General features: G+C 55.1%; 2 protein-coding genes across 22 annotated transcripts in view; both read right to left on the reverse strand.

Annotated features, from left to right (window-relative positions):
• Positions 1-17,331, reverse strand: part of DHRSX (dehydrogenase/reductase X-linked) — a 321,810-nt gene extending 304,479 nt beyond the window's left edge. For all 21 annotated transcript variants that reach the window (XM_032618749.1, XM_032618747.1, XM_032618752.1 and 18 more), the window contains exon 1: positions 17,170-17,331. In XM_032618749.1, the coding sequence (XP_032474640.1) occupies positions 17,170-17,278 (109 nt within the window). In that variant the 5' untranslated portion in view covers positions 17,279-17,331. The remainder of the gene's footprint in view (positions 1-17,169) is intronic.
• On the reverse strand, positions 5,609-17,321 carry ZBED1 (zinc finger BED-type containing 1). The gene is made up of 2 exons (XM_032618741.1): positions 17,170-17,321; positions 5,609-8,504 (listed from the first exon to the last, which is right to left on the reverse strand). The coding sequence occupies exon 2, from the start codon at positions 8,464-8,466 to the stop codon at positions 6,361-6,363; it is 2,106 nt and encodes a 701-aa protein (XP_032474632.1). The 5' UTR covers positions 8,467-8,504; positions 17,170-17,321; the 3' UTR covers positions 5,609-6,360.
• Positions 17,332-18,653: the final 1,322 nt, after the last annotated feature.

Consider the following 18,653-nt stretch of genomic DNA (forward strand, 5'->3'; position numbering starts at 1 on the left):
TCCACCAACAGCAGGGGGACAGGAAGAGCTGGGGGCAGCTGACGGGCCCCACGGCTCTTCAGCCTGGTGATGTCACCCGCGTGGATCCTAAACCTTCCCTCCTGCAGCGGCCACTAAACCCTGTGGCAACTTCCCCCAAACCGAGAAATACAAGAGGTCCGTGGGAGTTCCCTAGCGGTCCAGTGGTTAGGGCTCCACGCTTCCACTGCAGGGGGTACGGGTTCCAACCCTGGTCGGGGAACTAAGATCCTGCAAGCTGCAGGGCATGGCCAAAATCTTAAAAATAATAAATTTTTTTAAAAAATAAAAATGGTTATGCTAGAAGGGCCAACACCAGAGGAAAGAGCCATGTAGGGAGAAGCCCCAGGGATGATAGGAGTAAATGCGGAAAGGGGGAGAGAAAACAGCCTCCACGTGGACCCGACAGAGGCCTTTCTAAGCAGGAGTCTTTTATGTGTGAAGATAAGCCCCACCCCCTCTGCGGGCTGGGTGAGGTAACAGGCAGTTTGAAGAGGCCCCCAGCCGCCCCTAAGCACGTGGGCGACACAGTGTCCTTATAAGGACACTAATCCCATCACGGGGACCCCACCCTCATGGCCTTATCTAACCCTAATCACCTCCCAAAGACCCCACTGCCTACCACCATCCCCTCGGGGGGTCAGGGCTTCCACATACGAATTCCGTGGGGACACGAAGACTCAGTCTGCAACATGCTCCCGCCACCTCGCCCGGAGGTGTCCACACGAGTGGGGCAGAGGCAGAGGAGGAAAGGCAGGGCTGGGGGCCCCCTGCGCGGTCTCCCCCTGCGCTGCCAGCGGTACGGACGTGCCTTCCTGCACGTGCATCGTGCACCCACCATCCCCCCCGACTGTGCATCTTTTCTTCCCTTCATCCACCTCCCCGTTCCCAACCCATCCCAACGCCTCGCCGGGGTGGTCAGGACAAGACCTGGGAGGGCCACTGCCAGCCCCTCGCCCCGACCTCACCAGCCCCTCCCAGGGGGTGTCCCTGCTGCCGCCAGACACCCACCAAGGCAGGCTCACCGCTGGCTCGGGCACTACGCATGCGCCGCCCCCGCTGTCCCGGGCCGCGCTCCTGCACGACGCCGTACACGGCGGGACCGCCCTGAACCAAGCCGACCACAAACCCAGGACTGGCCCCCGTGGCCTGGCACGCGAGACCCCGGATGCCAGCGGGAAGGGAGGTGAGCCGGTCACTGCATCCCAGCGGCTGCACCTCCCCCGTGTCCTTCTGCCACCTGGAGACCCGCCATGTGGGCTTCACCGCCCACAGCCCGGGAACGGGCTCCTCCCTGGGGAGACCCCACACACCCGCCCCAGGCAGGCCTGCGGCCACTCAGCCCATCCGCCACGGGGCCGGCTGCCCGGGCCCGAGAGGCGTGGCGTAGCTCTCCGGCCAAGTGCGTGTGAAGGGGTGAGGGCCACACCAGCCGTGGAGCCAGGGCACCAGGCACTGAGGGCAGGGTGATGCTCCCCCAACTCTCCTGGGTGAGGAGCTGGAAATGCTGAGCCCTCAGAGGTTCCGGGAGGAGAGTGGACTGCAGGAATCCCACGGTTCCTGCCAGAGGGTCTTACGGAGCCGGGAAACGTGTGAAGCCATGACACGCTGACCAACGACAGCTGTCCTTTAAGGAGAAGTGCGTTAACTCATTACATTGCCTGCAGGGAGAATGAAAGCTGCTCAACGCACGTTCGGTTTACCCATAAAAGTACAGGATGGATGGATGGATGGATGGACAGAGACAGATAGATAGACAGATATGACAAACTGACAGGGAATAGAAAAGACACAGATACGTAGATGATAAAGAATAAGTGTATAGATGATAAATAAGATAACACAGACGATAGATAGAGATGTCTGATAAACTGATCACAGATACATAGATAAATACACAGATGACACAGACAACAGATACCGATAATAGGTCAACAGATAATAGAAAATGGACAAGGCACAGATGACAGATTATAGATGCAGAGATAATACATGATACATACATAGATGATAAAGATGTAGACAGATAGGTATGTAGTAAATACACAGATGAATAATAATAGATGACAGATAACTGGCAGAATATAAAGAAGATATACATACAATATAAAAGTATATATATTTATATATGTAAATAGATATACTTATGTTTACATACATATTTACATTATATATTATACATATATATATAAATAGAATCAACTCCATCCAGGCATGGAATCACAAAGGTTAGTATGTATGTAACAAACTGGCCATCAACACAATTATCAGCTCCTACACTGGACCATTAAACCCCAATCCTGACGTCCCCGGTGCTGCGCACGAGATGTGACCTTCCCAATGTCACCTACCCTCCAATCACTGCCTCATTTCCACGAAGACGCAGGCAGGATCCTCCTGGAAGCAAAAGCCCCGAGAGGACTCATCAAGTATCTTCTCCCAGAACACCCGCCGTCCGAGGGGAAAGGCATTTGCTGTGGACCCCACGTGACAAAATCTCTCAGGAAAAGTCCTCTTTCAAGGACAGCTGTGGAGACCACCGGCTTCCATCCTTCTAACAGAGGAAGCGATGCTCGTCTCCCCAAGGAAACACTTCCTGAGGAATCTGCCCCTGCCTTGTGCCATCTGCCGTCTGCTAAAAGCCTATCCCATCTGGTCTCTCATCACCCAAAAAATTGAGAGAGTTTGGGTCAATCGAGAAGGTGAACTAATTGGGCTGAAAACGAGAGGTGGGCAAAGCATCCCAACCTTGCTTCAGGCCAAAGGTCAAACCACTGAGCAGATATTCTAAGGGTGCTCCCAGAAAACCAGAAGAAACAACCCCAGCAAAGAGGCCACGCGGAGCCCCCAGCCTCGGAGTCACAGCCTGGGAAGCCGGGACGGGCCCAGGCAGCCGGGGGGACCCAGAGACCACGCAGGTTCCGGGAGGGCCCTGCGTCTGCAGGGCTGGCGCACAGGCCAGGAACCCGGATCTGCAGAGAGGAAGGGGGAGCCTGAACGGTCGGGATCTTGAGTTGAGCACCACAGGATGGGGCTGGCTGTGTGCACGGCAGGGCCGGAGGAGAGGCCGGTGGGGCTGGAGGCTGAAGCCACCCAAGGCAAGCAGCCGCTGTACTCCACCCGCGCGGGGCTGCAGAGGACGAAGCCAGCGAAGTTCAGAGGAGGGCCCCCAGCACCTAGAAGGAGGACCCCGAAGGCCTAGCCCTGGGCCTGCTAGCCGTGAGAGGCACAGAAGGGCTTGTGTTTCCAGGCAGAGCTGCAAACCCAGCCCCCCGGTGGCCAGAACAGCTGCAAAACATCCAATGCTGGGTCTTAATTCAGGACAATTTATAGGACGGGGACACACGGGGCTGCAGGTTCCCAAGGAGAAGAATTCTAGCTATGTGATTGGTCCAGACTGCACCCGGAAACCAGAAAGACGAACTGTCCGAGGGCCGCGGTGCTTTCAGAAGCCTGTGAAGGGCCCCAGGCCTTCGCTCAGAGGGCGGCCGAGACCCCGGGGTCACTCCAAACACACACTGAGGCGCCCGCCTCCCTGAGCCCCGGGGATGAGAGCGGGACTCTGAAAGGAAACTGACTTTACAGCAAGACCTGAACGTGAAACACACACCACCTTGAGGAAGCAGAGTCCTGGGCTGACCCAGATAAGACACATCCTTAACGGTCAGGGGCTGTGTTTTTACGAGAATTTCTGGATGCCAGCAATGATACTTTATCTAAGACACTGAAGGCCACGTTCCACTTAACGTTCGACGGAGAACGCTCTGCAAGTGTCAGGTTATCATTGACTGAAAACTGGCCCGTTTAAACTCAAAATGTTTGTGCAGAAAAATTCTACATTTGAATCCCCCTCCCCATGCCCCCAGGAACAGAGGCAACCCATAACGTGCAGAAGGAGAAAAATAACGATGGACGCCGACCTCCCAGTCTGTCTGTTTCTGGGGTACCTCGTTTTCTTAAAAGGAAGGAGAGAAAGGAAGGGAACGGGGAGAGAAAGGAGTCGATGGGTAAGAACCCAGATGCCGTAGCGATACACGTGGTCCGAGGCCAGCAACCAGAAAGGCTCGGCTTTTTAAAATCATCCTGCCCACACCCCGTGCAAAGACAGCCCAGGGAACGACCGTGCAGAATCCCTCCTCCCGTAGCAGGCTTCCCCGGCTGGCAGCTTTATTCACATAAACACACTGTGATACCAAAAGATCCAGAAATGCATCACAGCCTTGATGTAATTCCCAAAGACCCCAGGACAAAGCACAGGGGCCTGACTTCTTCCGTGTGGCTTGGAAAAGTCTCTTTAAACAAACAGAAATAAAGCCCTCCCTCGAGGTCGGAGGCTTTCCTGCAAGTGTGAAGCGTTACTCACGCACGTCACACCGATAAATTAGGAGTCCGTTTATCGCTGGGGTTTCTTGAACAAGCGTCCGATTCGACAGCGTTAAATCAGGAAAAGTACAAGCCAGGAAGAGGGCCGGCAACCCCAGGGCTTAGGAATAGACGTGACAAACGCAGAGAGGCGGCTAGCTGGAGGGACACAAGTTTTCACGAGTGACAGAAAGCCAGGATGTTAAGAAATGTGGGGGAGGGGGGTCAGTTGCAAAGCAGCCAACTACAGCCCGGGAGGTGGGATGTGCGTCTCTGCGGCTCTTTTCCCAGCCGGAGAGCAGAGCAGAGGGTCTGAAGACAGCGACCCTATCGCTTTCCTTCAAGGAGACGGCGCAGGTGATGCTGCTTTCTGACTTCCTAAACACGTTCAAGGCTGGTGACATCAAGGTAAAAGACTGCCTTGGCCGGAGCCACAGGAAGTCCCCAGCCACGAACCTGGAGAAATGCCCTCCTTAAGCCCCCGGGATGCGGCTCGATGTTGGGGTCCTGGGAAAAGATTGCCGAGGGCTGAGATGGGGCATTTGTAAATCGCGTACCTCCCGACAAAACCTCCGCCCGGACTTGGGTTGTTTTAAGGTGGGAATCAGAGATAAGACTGGTGTCTTTTTCTTTTTTGGGCCGCACCGCGTAGCATGTGGCATTCTAGGGCTCCGACCAGGGATCGAACCCATGCCACCTACACTGAGAGCACGGAGTCTCAACCACTGGACCAGCCAGGGAAGTCCGGGGGCTTTGCCTCTTAAAGAAAAGCAATTCGTTTAAAATAAGTAAATAAATAAAAGTAGTTCTAAGTGTTAGAAACGGCCTTCCCGTTTCCCCAATGGCATAAGCAACCCACAAGGACCCCCAAAGATAAAATGATCCCTGGTACTATTTTTAACTCAGTGCCCCCCGCCCCCCATTGGTGTTTAAAAGAGAATGCAAGAGCCCTTTCCAGGAATCAAATCTAAATCAGCCCTCTAAGAGCCGGCCGTGCGCACGAGAGGGTCCTCCGTATTCAAAAGCAGGGTTTCCAAGGAGTGGGGACCGCCTTCTCTATGTTCATCCCAAGAAAAGTGATTCTGGGGAAACCGGACCTTTGAAGCATCAGACTCACAGAAAACCCACCTCAAGACCCATGAGCTACAGGGCTCACAAGGACTGTGAATTCAGGCAAGGGGAGAAAAAAAGACTGATTCACGGCAGAAAACACACCACAACCAACACCTCTTTTCTGCTTTTTTTTTTTATAAGCGGTTGCACTGCAGACTCACTGTTAACATTTTCCCCCAAACATAAAACTGGTGTCTCTTGAAAACAGGGCGTCTGGCCAGAGTGTCTCTCCCCGGCTACCCAGAGGCAAGGTTCCCACGTCAATGACAGTGCAAAGAGGTTCCTTCACCAACCAACGGCTAACACCCACGGATGGTGTCGGTGGAGGACACACAGGGGTTTCATCCTCGCGGCCCATCGGTTTCAATCTTTCTCCGATTTACCCCAAACCGTCCCTCGCAAAGAACACGAACGCTGCAGGTATGGAATTATCTAGGAGGCAAAACATCCCTGCCGGCCGTGCTTCTGTCGCTGAGTTCAGCATTTGCAATCCTATCAGCGGACACCTGGGGCTTTGATAAGTCATTTCTTTCCCTTGCGCTAGGACGCAAGGGGCCCCTCCAGAGAAAATGCTCATTTTCACCAGCTCTGGGCCACCCAAAGCCCATCTCTGTCCTCTGAGCCCCCCAAAGCCCCCCACCTGTCCTCTGGGCCACCCAAAGCCCATCTCTCTCCTTTGGGGCAACCAAAGCCCGTCTCTGTCCTCTGGGCCGCCCGAAGCCCCACCAAAGGTCCATCTCTCTGTTTTGTGCATTTCCTCTGTCCCGGGCAGCGCGCCCACCGGCGGGGTCAGTACTGACAGACAAGCCTCCGACGAGAGGCGCCCACGCGCGGTCCCCTCCCCCCCCCCCCCCCCCCACCGCCGCGCTACACGAAGCTGCCGTCCCTGAGGCCGAAGTAGCCGGCGTGGCCGGCATCGCCCAGAGGGAACGCCTGCTCGTGGCCCAGGCCCCACTCGCCCTCGTCCTCATCCTCCAGCTCGGCCGCGGCGCCGCGCGCGTTCTCGTACAGGAAGATCTGCTCGTGCACGTGCGCGGGGGCCAGGCGGTTCCGCTTGGCGCTGACGACGTTGGCCGAGGAGCCGAAGAGGCGCTCGGGGCAGACGCGCGTGGCCGCCACGGACCAGTACTTCTGCAGCACCCTGGGCAGCAGCGGGAAGAGCGCCAAGCGGTCGGACCACCACCTGAGGGGGTCCTCGTTGAGCGCCAGCACCTTCTGCGACTTGAAGTTGCTGAGCTCCTCCACCACCTGCGCGCGCCAGCCGTCCTGGTCCTCGACGCCCGCCGCGGGGCAGAAGATCTCGGCCAGCATGTTGTGGATGACGCTGGCGGGCGGCGGCGTGGCCGAGGGCGCCGGCTTCTTCACGGGGGGCTCCTCGGGCGGGGCGTACAGCTGGTCCCCGGGGGCGCGGTAGGCGCCGTCCTTGGCCTTGTCCAGGAGCCCCTTGGCCTCCTCCACCACCCTGTTCTCCACCTGCTGCCTCTCAAAGGTGGACAGGAAGGGCAGCCTCTTGTAGCGCGGGTCCAGGAAGGTGGCCACGTTGAGGAACATGTCGATCTCGGGCGTCTCCTGGTAGGTCTTGGCGAGCTCCTTGGCGATCACCTCCTTGGCCATGCTGATCTCCTTGGAGTCCGTCTCCTTGCTGTTGAGCGTGCTGTTGAGAAGCATGTGCAGCAGGGGCTTCACCATGCTGATGGTGGGGTACTTGGACCCGGACAGCATGTCGGCCACCTGCTTGAAGGGCTGCAGCAGGTCCACCAGGCCCTCGATGGTGGCCCACTCGGCGGCCTCCAGCAGGAGGTGGTGGTTGTTGCTGTCCTCCAGGAGGACCCCGGCGATGGCGAACTGCTGCTCCTTGAGGCGCTGCAGCATGGCCAGTGTGCTGCCCCACCAGGACACGCGGTTGCTGACCAGCATGCAGTGGGCGGCGTTCTGCTGCTTCTGCTTCTCGTACAGCATGTACATGGCCACGGTGGACTGCTGGAAGTACTCCACCAGCCTGCGGCAGCGGCCGAGCAGCGCGCCCAGCTTGGGCAGCCGGAAGGCCTGCTGGATGCCCGCGTCGAACGTGTGGCCCAGGCAGGGCATCTGCACCGCGATGTCCAGCAGCGAGCAGGCCTTGGCGATGTCCTTGCCACGGTCCGTGGTGGCGCTGAAGACCTTGGAGCTGACGCCCCACTCGATGAAGGCTTCGTACAGGACGCGCGTGATGGTCTCGGCCGCATTGTCCTCCGGCACCTCGAAGGTCTTGAGGCAGCGGGAGCCCAGGAAGAGGCCGTGGGGGGCAGCGCGGCCCAGGAAGTGCGCGGCCAGCGTCACGTAGGTCCGATTCTGGCTCTCGCTGCGCCACAGGTCGGTGGAGATGCCGCACCACGCGGCCTCCGCCAGCTCCTTGAGGACCGCGTCGCGCACGGCGCCGTAGCGCTCGGGGATGGCCTTGCCGCAGAAGAACTTGCGGCTGGGCAGCTCGTAGCGCGGCTCGGCCGTCTTCAGCAGCACCTTGAACGTGGGCTCGTCCACGATGGACGCGGGATAGAGCCCCTCGCAGATGAGGCCCATGACGGCGGCCGTCAGTTCCTGCTGCCTGCGGCCCTCGTAGCCGTGCACCGCTGCCGCCGCCGCCACCGCCGCCGCCTTGGCGGCCGGCGGCTCCTGCGCGCTCTGCTGCGCGGCCTCGGGCTTGAGCTTGGAGAAGGCGCTGGCGAAGGCCTCACGCATCTGCTCCGTGTTGCTCTTGACAAACTCGCAGAACTCATCGGGGTGGTTCTTCTCCAGGTGGTAGGACAGGTTGGAGGTGTTGCCCGAGTAGGCGATCTGGGCCATGCAGATGCGGCAGTAGATCTTCTTCCACTGCAGGATGCAGCCCTCGGCGTTCGTGTCGAAGCCGAAGTAGCGCCACACTTTGCTCTTGGCGCGCGGATGCGCCACCAGCTTGAGGTCGGTCTGCGCGCCCTCCAGGCTCTTGCCCTCCATTGCGCCACCCGGGCCGGGCCTCGCTCATTCGGGACGACCTGCCGAGAAGCAGCGAGACAAACACAGCGTGAGAAGAGACCCGGCTCCGGCCGGCGGGGAGCGGGGCTGCTCCGGAATCAAGGGCGCACGCAGAGGGTCCCCGGGGGCCGCCGCTCCGGCTCGTGGCTTTGGCACAGCAGAGGGGCCAGTCTGATAAGCCAGCAACTCTTCCATCCAGGTGCGTCCGAAGACACGCGTTTTTTTATTGTTAGTTTTGGGATCGTCTTTGGACTCCTGATGACAGCTCTTTCCTCACCTGAGCTGCTTTACTCTGTCCTGTTCTAGGAAATCCAGGAGCCCCGACGCCAAGCAGGGGGGCCTGTTCTCCAGACGGAGGCCACATTCCCAAGCACCCCGCCAGCCCAAGACGACCCACCTCCCCAACCAAAAACCTGGTCGTCAAGTACACGTGCCACACGCCACCATCAGATGTGGCTCCAATCAGAAGACGGAAACAGAGGGTCTCAAGCGGATATTAAGTTGTCAGAGTGGCATTAAATACAAGCTTCCTCTAATTTTATGTTTTGAAATGATGCCTTTTTGACCACAATGAGATCTCACCTCACCCCCACCCCCCAGTGGAATGGGTTTCATCAAAAAGAACACAAATAACAAATGCTGGTGAGGCTGTGGAGAAAAGGGAACCCTCCTACACCATTGGTGGGGATATAAACTGGTGCAGCCACTATGGAGAACAGGATGGAGGTTCCTTAAAAAACTAAAAATAGAGCTACTATACGATTCAGCAATCCCACTCCTGGATATTTATCTGAAAGAAAAAAACCACTCATTAGAAAAAAGATCCATGCACCCCCATGTTCACAGCACCACTATTCACAACAGCCAAGACATGGAAGCAACCTAAACGTCCATTGTCCACGGACAGAGGGATGGATAAAGAAGATGGGGTACGTATATACAGTGGAGTACGACTCAGCCATGAAAAAGGAACGAAATCGCACAATTTGCAGCAACATGGATAGGCTTGGAGATTATTATGTTTAGTGAAATAAATCAGACAGACCAAGACAAATACTGTATGGTTTCAGTTATATGTGGAATCCAAAAAAAAATTTTTTTTTCAACTAGTGAATACAACAGAAAAGAAGCAAACTCACAGATATACAGAACAAATTACTGGTTACCAGTGGGGAGAAGGAAGGGAGAGGGGCAATATAGGGGAAGGGGATTGAGAAGAACAAACTATAATACTCGGTATAAAATAAATAAGATACAAGAATATATAGTACAACACAGGAAATACAGCCAGTATTTTATAACGACTATAAATGGAGTATAACCTTTAAAAACAGTGAGTCACTATGTTGTACACCTGAAACTTATATAATATTGTACATTAACTTATATCAATTAAAGAAAGTTAAAAATATTACCTTCTGAACTGCACATGCTCTATTTTGTTTTGTTTTTTTAATCTATCTGTCTACCTATCTATCTATCCATCCATCCATCACTTATATCTATCTATCTACCTATCTATCTATCCATCCATCCATCACTTTATCTATCTATCTACCTATCTATCCATTCATCCATCCATCACTTATATCTATCTACCTATCTATCTATCCATCCATCCATCCATCCATCACTTATATCTTATCTATCTATCTATCTACCTATCTACCCATCACTTATATCTATCTACCTATCTATCCATCCATCCATCACTTATATCTATCTATCTACCTATCTATCTACCTATCTATCCATCCATCCATCACTTATATCTATCTATCCACCTATCTATCCATCCATCACTTATATCTATCTATCTATCTACCTATCTATCCATCCATCCATCACTTTATCTATCTATCTACCTATCTATCCATCCATCCATCCATCACTTATATCTATCTATCTATCTACCTATCTACCTATCCATCCATCCATCACTTATATCTATCTACCTATCTATCCATCCATCCATCACTTATATCTATCTATCTACCTATCTATCCATCCATCCATCACTTTATCTATCTATCTACCTATCTATCTATCCATCCATCCATCCATCCATCACTTATATCTATCTATCTACCTATCTATCCATCCATCCATCACTTATATCTATCTACCTATCTATCTATATATCCATCCATCCATCACATCTATCTATCTACCTATCTATCCATCCATCCATCACTTATTTCTATCTACCTATCTATCTATCCATCCATCCATCACATCTATCTATCTATCTACCTATCTATTTATCCATCCATCCATCACTTATATCTATCTATCTATCTACCTATCTATCCATCCATCCATCACTTATATCTATCTACCTATCTATCCATCCATCCATCACTTATATCTATCTACCTATCTATTTATCCATCCATCCATCACTTATATCTATCTATCTATCTTGGCTGCGTCAGGTCTTCGTTGAGGCATGCAGCATCTAGTTCCCCGACCAGGGATCGAACCCGCGCCCCCTGCACTGGGAGCGCAGAGTCTAACCCACTGGACCACCAGGGACGTCCCTCTATTTTCTCCTGGCTGCATCTGGCGTCAGGAACCAGATTGGGGCAATAATGGATTTCTCAATCCCTGGAACTTCTCAAAATGCCCACCGTGGGCACTCACACCTGGGCACAGAGACACCTACGAGCTGTGGTGCAGCATTGCCCGGCAGTCAGGGGGACGCATTCGGCGTCCCGGAGCTGCCAGTCAGAGCCAGGACACCCAAAAGGGCAGCTGAGCTTTCTTAAAAGCTGCCTGTTACTCACAGACGTAGCAAACGAACTAGTGGCCGCCAAAGTGGAAAGGTGGGGAGGGATAAATTAGGGGTTTGGGATGAACAGATACACACTACTATATATAAAATAGATAAGCAACAAGGACCTACTGTAGAGCACAGGGAACGACATTCAATAGCTTGTAATGACCTATAATGGAAAAGAATCTGAATATATATGTATAATTGAATCACTGTGCTGTACACCTGAAGCTAACACAATATTGTAAATCAAGTATGCTTCAATAAAAGAGAAACTTTTGGGCTTCCCTGGTGGCGCAGTGGTTGAGAATCCGCCTGCCGATGCAGGGGACACGGGTTCGGGCCCTGGTCTGGGAAGATCCCACATGCCGCGGAGCGGCTGGGCCCGTGAGCAACGGCCACCGAGCCTGCGCGTCTGGAGCCTGTGCTCCGCCACAAGAGAGGCCGCGATAGTGAGAGGCCCGCGCACCGCGACGAAGAGTGGCCCCCGCTCGCCGCAACTAGAGAAAGCCCTCGCACAGAAACGAAGACCCAACACAGAAAAAATAAATTAATTAATAAAACTCCTACCCCTAACATCTTCAAAAAAAAACAGAAGAAATAGAAAATTTCGAATTAGGCATGAATTTAAAAAAAAGAGAGAGAGAAACTTTTAATAATCATAAACAAATATACACATATATGCCTAGACACAGAGAGAAAAAGATACGCTTTAAGAGCATGAATGTTAGTTTTATTACTTATTTGATTTCCTCAAATGATGCCCATGGAACAGACTTCCCCCTGAAATGGGTTAAATCTGCAAGCTTTCAACCCCCTGTACAGCACTCAGGGGGTTAAATCACAAAGTGCACCAACCAGGCGGTTTCTGAGTGTGGGGCGTATGTTCAAAGCCAAAACCCAGTAACAACGACAGTGGTTTGAATAGCGGCCCCCCTCCCCAAATTCACGTCCCCCCAAAACCTGAGAGTGAGACCTTATGTGGAAACAGGGTCTTTGCAGAGGTGATGAAGGGAAGGGTCTGAGATGAGGTCCTCCTGGATGAGGGTGGCCCTACATCCAATGACAGGGTCCTTACAAGACACAGGAGAGGGGAGACACAGACACAGAGGAGAAGCCCCGGGAAGACAGAGGCAGAGATGGGAGGGAGGCGGCCAGAAGCCCAGGGACGCCTCGAGCCCCCAGAAGCTGGAAGAGGCGGGAAGGACCCTCCCCTGGAGCCTCCGGAGAGAGCGCGGCCCTGGGACACCTCGACTTCGGGTTTCTGGTCTCCAGAAAGAGACAGGATGAACTTCCATGATTTTAAGTACTTTGTTACAGCCGCCCCTGCACGCTCTACTGATGAGAACAAAACTATAAAAGCTATGAGTGGTAACATCACCCCTGGTGCTGGGCGCCCTGCGGTCAAAAGGGCCCCCCTGAGGCTTTCAGGGAGAGGTCACACTTGCGGGGGCTGATTTAAGGGGCATGTCGGTAGCCAGGGATGGGGCAGAAGGATGTACTGCTCAGAGGTGAGGCCCAAAGTCTCCAGGACAGGGGGAGGGGATCCGATACAGCCAGGACTTTCACAAAGAGGAAACCCCCAAACCGCACATCCTACAGCCAAGCCAGGATGGGGCACCTGAGCGTGGGAAAGGTGGTCCCAAATAGCGATGAGAACTGCACAGCGGGCACCACACCTGGGCTCTGGAATCTGACCTGCCACATCCCGCGCGGGCCATGCAATTCAGTTTTATCAGATCCGACTACACCTGGATGATGATGATGAATTACTGCTGTGATGTGGCTGAAGGAGCCCAGCGCCATCCTGGCGCAAACTTTTGCCCACAAAGCAGGAAGCATCCCTGACACAGTGACAACCTAAGGAGGCACCGCCCGTAGGGCCTCCCCCTGCGGCATCACCTCCTTCGGGCCAATGATGTCAGAACCTCCAAGGAGGTGACACACAGTAGGAGGGCTCTGAGCACATACGTTGAAGGTGGCTGCACAAAGCCACCCTCCACTGTCTGGAGGGCAAGGTCTACATCTCCCGTCAGAGTCAGGAATCAAGGTTTTGTCAAAGCACCCTCTCCACAGGGTCCTTCTTACAGGCCGGCCTGAGCATCTCTGGGGGGGACCATCGCCAAGACACTGCCAGGGACGTGGCGAGGTCCTGCCTTTCCTCACATCAGAGACACCAGCCAGATCTTCCCAATCAGCTTCACCAACACAAGGAACATGTCACAAGACACAGGATGAAGCCACCAAGTGGAGAACCAGCTGCATTCTTCCCAGTCGGTAGTTCAGGAAACTGGCAAGAACCGGAAACAGGGCCACTCTCCCTGATTTTTGTTTGTTTGTGTTGGAGATTATAGTTATTTTTCACTGGGAAAAAATGTTACTAGGAATAACATGTAAGTGACTTGTTATGTTACTTGAAATATATGTTGTAAATTTCTGTTCACCTTTTTTTTCACTTCAAATAAATTTAAATTTAATTAACATGTAAGTGAATAGGATCCATATGGATAAGTAAATGCCACATAAACAAAAGCTCTTTGGGGCTTCCCTGGAGATCCAGTGGTTAAGACTCCACGCTTCCAAGGCAGGGGACATGGGTTCGATCCCTGGTCAGGAAACTAGGATCCCACATGCTGCGTGGGACAGCCGAAAAGTAAAACTTTAGAAATTTATTTTAAAAAAAGCTCTTTGGGGGGGGGCAGGGGGGAGTACTTATTTTTTTTTTAAGAGTCAAAAACTCCTAAGATCATGAAAACTGTGGTTTCACCTCCCTGGATCCACAACCCCCAACCGTTCATATGTACACAACACCAACGAAAAATAACTTCCTCTTTATCGGTTTCTAAAAACCCTGCAGTTTGAACACCAGGAGCCACCCTAAAATAGCTTCATAAGTGGGCCAGCTGACATCTTTTGGGGTGTCAGCCCATCAGTAGAAGTCCATTTCCAGACCTACCTCCTATTTCCAACAGAATTCTTAAGGGAAATGCCTGTGTGGTATCAGAACGTCCCTGTAAAACACACCTGGATGACTTTCTCTCCCTTTCAAAACTGAGGCATCAGAGACATTTAATTTGTAATAGACGATCGCCACAGAGAATCTGGAAATCAGAGTCTCTTACAGGAAGTTTTAATTTGCTTACACACGCCTCTATCAAGGCACAACCTGCAACGATCATGAGTTTGTAATGATCTTGTTTACAGATAGCGCATTTTAAGGTTACATTCAGGGGTGGGTTACCTTTTCAGCCTCTTCCTTCACCTTTTCATAGAATCCAGGTGAACTCACACCACACGCCTGTCCCCCACCTGATAAAATGTGCAGGACCACCCACAATGGCAAAGCGACAGTAATAAATGTGAGGCAGCTCCATTTTATCTAAGGAGTCCCAGTAAAAGTTATATAATTGCATTAAATATGTGCAGCGTGCAGAAGCAACGCATCGAAACGTTGAGACGATCTATAGACAGATTCTCTAGATACTGAAGATCCGACATGCAAATATTAGCAAACTCGTAACCAAGGTAGTTTTAAATCTGAGGCCTGATCTGACCGCTCACGGTGGGTTAGCAAAGAACTTCCACAATACCAAATGCACTTCAGTAATCACCGATGTGGCTTGTCGTTATCCGTTTAGAATATATAAATAAGAGGATATTTCCGTATCAACTATTTTATACTGTGCACGTTTTTATTTCTATAGACTATATATTTTTTTTTTTTTTTTTTTTTTTCGGTACGCGGGCCCCTCACTGTTGCGGCCTCTCCCGTTGCGGAGCACAGGCTCCGGACGCGGCTCACGGGCCCAGCCGCTCCACGGCATGTGGGATCTTCCCGGACCGGGGAACGAACCCACGTCCCCTGCATCGGCAGGCGGACTCTCAACCACTGCGCCACCAGGGAAGCCCCTATATAAGTTACTTTTTAAAAAAAGGAAACATCTGATGTTTAAGAACAACAAACCCCAGCTACTCTCCATGTGAACTGGGCCTCTGGTTACTGTTTAATTTAGCTCCATACCGGGGCAAAGTTCAATGTCTCCTCCCCCCGCAAAGGTTAAGTCCAGTTAGGGGCAAATAAAAAATGGGTCCAAAAGCAGAAGAACAGTGCCACTTGGGACACCGGCCACCACCTGGCACATGGGACGGATGTTCGTTCACTCCTCCGCCCAGACCTAAAATGATTTCGAACCCCACAGGCCACGTGGCTCGCACACAGCAAGCCCAGCAAGTCCATCTTTGGATGAAACAACCCTCTGCAAAAGCCGGAATAAGGATGCCCTCGGCTGACACATGGCCTCACGGCTGCTTTGCCTTTCCACAACTTTATTTTTTTTCTCAATCAGTCAACAGGTGGAAACCACAGGGCAAGCCCTCAGGTTGGATGCACCTCCGACACGTTTCTGGGGCACGCATTTTGGGGTGCTGCTGCGGTAACACCGACAAACCTAAATTCCATCCTCAACTTGTCTCTTCTGCGAGCGGCTAAACGGGCTCCCGGGCGAGACAGCCAGACCCGTCTGGGAGCAAAACTGCTCGGAGCGGTGCGCTCCACAACCTGGGGCCATCTGGGGCAACCTGGGACAGCTTCCCATACGTCTTCACTGTTTACAAGCCAATCCTGATCTCAAAGGTGACTATGCGGACCCCACCCCCGAGCCCCAGGTACTCGCTGGGGTCTTACCCTCTGTTCATTTCTGATTGCTCTCAATGTGTTTTTTTTTTTTTATAAAAGATACCAAAATCCAGCTTATCAGAAAACCAAATGCTCACCTCACATAAACCTGGAAGATGTATTTCCCTTTGATGGAGGCCTGGGAGGGTGGAGCTCATATAAAAATATCTACTCCTGGTCGGAGCTGCAGGTTTGCAAAGTGTGGCCCCGGCAGCGCCCCTGCCGTCGGCGAGTGTGAGCGATTCTCAAGTATTTTCACAACCAAAGTCACATGTTCTTTGCCCTTTTTTCACCCCCGCGTCTCAGGGGTGTTGCCCAGACGCTGCTGGGGGTGCCAGGTCAATAGGGTGGAAACACGGGTGAAACTGAGACTCCATCTATCCCCTTAGGCCACACAGTAGAGAGACCGGCCACAAGGTGACACAGCACCACTCTTCCCACCGAATACTTTGTTTTAGAAAGTAGTCATCTGTGACCTAAAAATACAATGTCATGTATGCTCGCGTAGCCTAGGGTGAGTGTGATCTCCTGCAAATTAGGGCAGACAGAGATTCCTACAGGTTCCCCCGTTTTACGTCCTGACCACGCCGCTGCGACCAGACACAGCCCCAGACGGATCGCCGCCACCCCCCGCTCCCCGGAGGTCCCCAACGTGCGTGAAGAGCGCGAACGGGTCCCCGGGGAGTTTGGGACCGGAGACGCCGCGGAGGTCGCGGGGGCCAGAGGAACAAGGTGCCCCAGAGCGGAAGCCCCTCCCTCCAGGCCTCGCCGCGCCCTCGAGCGCGCCCGGCGTCCCCCACCCACCCCGGGGAGGCCCGTCCTACCTGACCCTGCGCGCGGCCGGGCTCTCGAGCGCCCCCTCCTTCGCCCCGGCCGCGGGGCTGCGGGGCGCGCGGGACCCCGGGGACCCCGGCCCGCAGAGCGCGGGGGGAGCGGATCCCCGGGCCGACCCCGGCCCGGGATGCGCGGAGCGGGGGAGGGGCGCGTGGGGACGGCGCACCTCCCTCCCCCCGCGGCCGCCCGGCCCTGCTTCCGGGAGCGCCCGGCGCGGCGCGCCCTGGCCGGCGGCCGGGGTCAAGGGCACGCGGGGCCCCGCCGCGCCCCTCCCCCGCTCCCCCACGACCCCGGGGGTCCCGGCCGAGCGAGGGGCGCGACCCCGGCCGGGCGCCGCCGCCGCCGCGAGCCCCCCGCCCGCCCCTGGCGCCGCCGCCCCCGCCCGCCGCCGGCCGCTGACCTGGTTCCGCGAAGCCCCGGAGGCAGCGGCGCAGCAGCTGCGCCACGACCACCGCCGCGCCCACCGCGTACACTCGCAGGGCCGCCCGCGCCGCAGACAAAAGCGACATGGCTGCCCGGCCGCCGCTTCCGCGCCGCCCGCGGGACTCAGAGCCCCGCCGGACGGCGGAAACGCGCCCGCGCCGGCCCGCCCCCCGCGCCCACGCGCCCGCCCCGAACCCCGCCCGGACCCCGCCTGGACCCCAGGACGCCGCCTGACCCGGGGCGCCGGACCCCGGACCCCCGACCCCGGCCCGGAACAGGCACTCCCGCCCGCACCGCGGACCCCTCCCGGCTGACGACCTCCGCCCGGACCCCGGGACTCTGCCTGACGCCGGGGCCCCGGACCCCAGCCCGGACCAAGGACCCCAGGGACCCCCGCCCGGACCGAGGACCCCACGGACCCCCGCCCGGACCAAGGACCCCAGGGACGCCCCCCCGACCCCAGGGACCCCCGCCCGACCCCAGAGACCCAGACCAAGGATACCAGGGACCATCCCCCCGACCCCAGGGACCCCCGCCCAGACCAGGGGCACCCCCTGCCTGGATCCTGGGACCCCTCCTGACCCCGGACCCCCGCTCAGACCACAGACCCTGCCCGGATCCCCAGGACCCCTGCCTGGCTGCAGGACCCCCACCCAGATGTGGACCCAACCCAGACCTTGGACTCCTGCCCGGGACCCCCAATCCGGCCCTCGGACCACAAGAGCCCCCTTGGACCTCAGACCCTCCATTGAGACCGCGGACTCCCGCTAGGCTATTGCCCACCTCCACAACAGAACCCCAGGCCCCCAGACAGGACCATGGACTCCCACGTGGATCCCTCCTGGAGCGTGGAACCCCCCGCCCAGACTTCCACCTGACCCCCGCTAGAACCACAGACCCCGCCCAGATCACAGCTAAGGACCCTCCCTCCCCACACTTCCCCAACCCAGACCCCCAGTAAGACCCCACACAGACCCCTATCCAGAACCTTACAGAAACCCTAAACCTGGCAACCCCAGACCCTACAGGGACCTTAATACCCACCAGAACCCTGGACCACATCCATATCCCCCCAATTCGGACACCTACTGGACAGCACCCCTCATACACACACCAGCAGAGACCTCCTCCCCCCCACCACCACCATCAGCGCCTGCCAGCACCCAGGACCAAGGATCTCAACCCCAGCCCCACCAGGATTCCTGTCCCTGCTAGGACCCAGGATCCCACACTCCACAACCCTCTGTAACTGTGACCCCCACACCTGGACTCTGGGTCTCCCCCCATCGCCATAGGAAGTGAACCCAGCTGGTCTGACTTGGGGGGTCACCCCCAACGTGCAGGCTGCCCCCCTTCACTCAGGCCACCTGGAGATGCTCGGCACACAGACCTCTTTGGTGCAATCCAAGGCTCGGTTAGAAGGGTCCTTCTGGTCTTTGTGACCCTCTGTCCTACAGATGA

This window comes from Phocoena sinus, chromosome X (genome assembly GCF_008692025.1).
Source record: "Phocoena sinus isolate mPhoSin1 chromosome X, mPhoSin1.pri, whole genome shotgun sequence".
NCBI classification, from domain to species: Eukaryota; Metazoa; Chordata; class Mammalia; order Artiodactyla; family Phocoenidae; genus Phocoena; species Phocoena sinus.

Excerpts from the sequence above, each read along its gene's own strand:
- ZBED1 (XM_032618741.1), bottom strand. The coding sequence starts at position 8,466 with ATGGAGGGCAAGAGCCTGGAGGGCGCGCAGACCGACCTCAAGCTGGTG.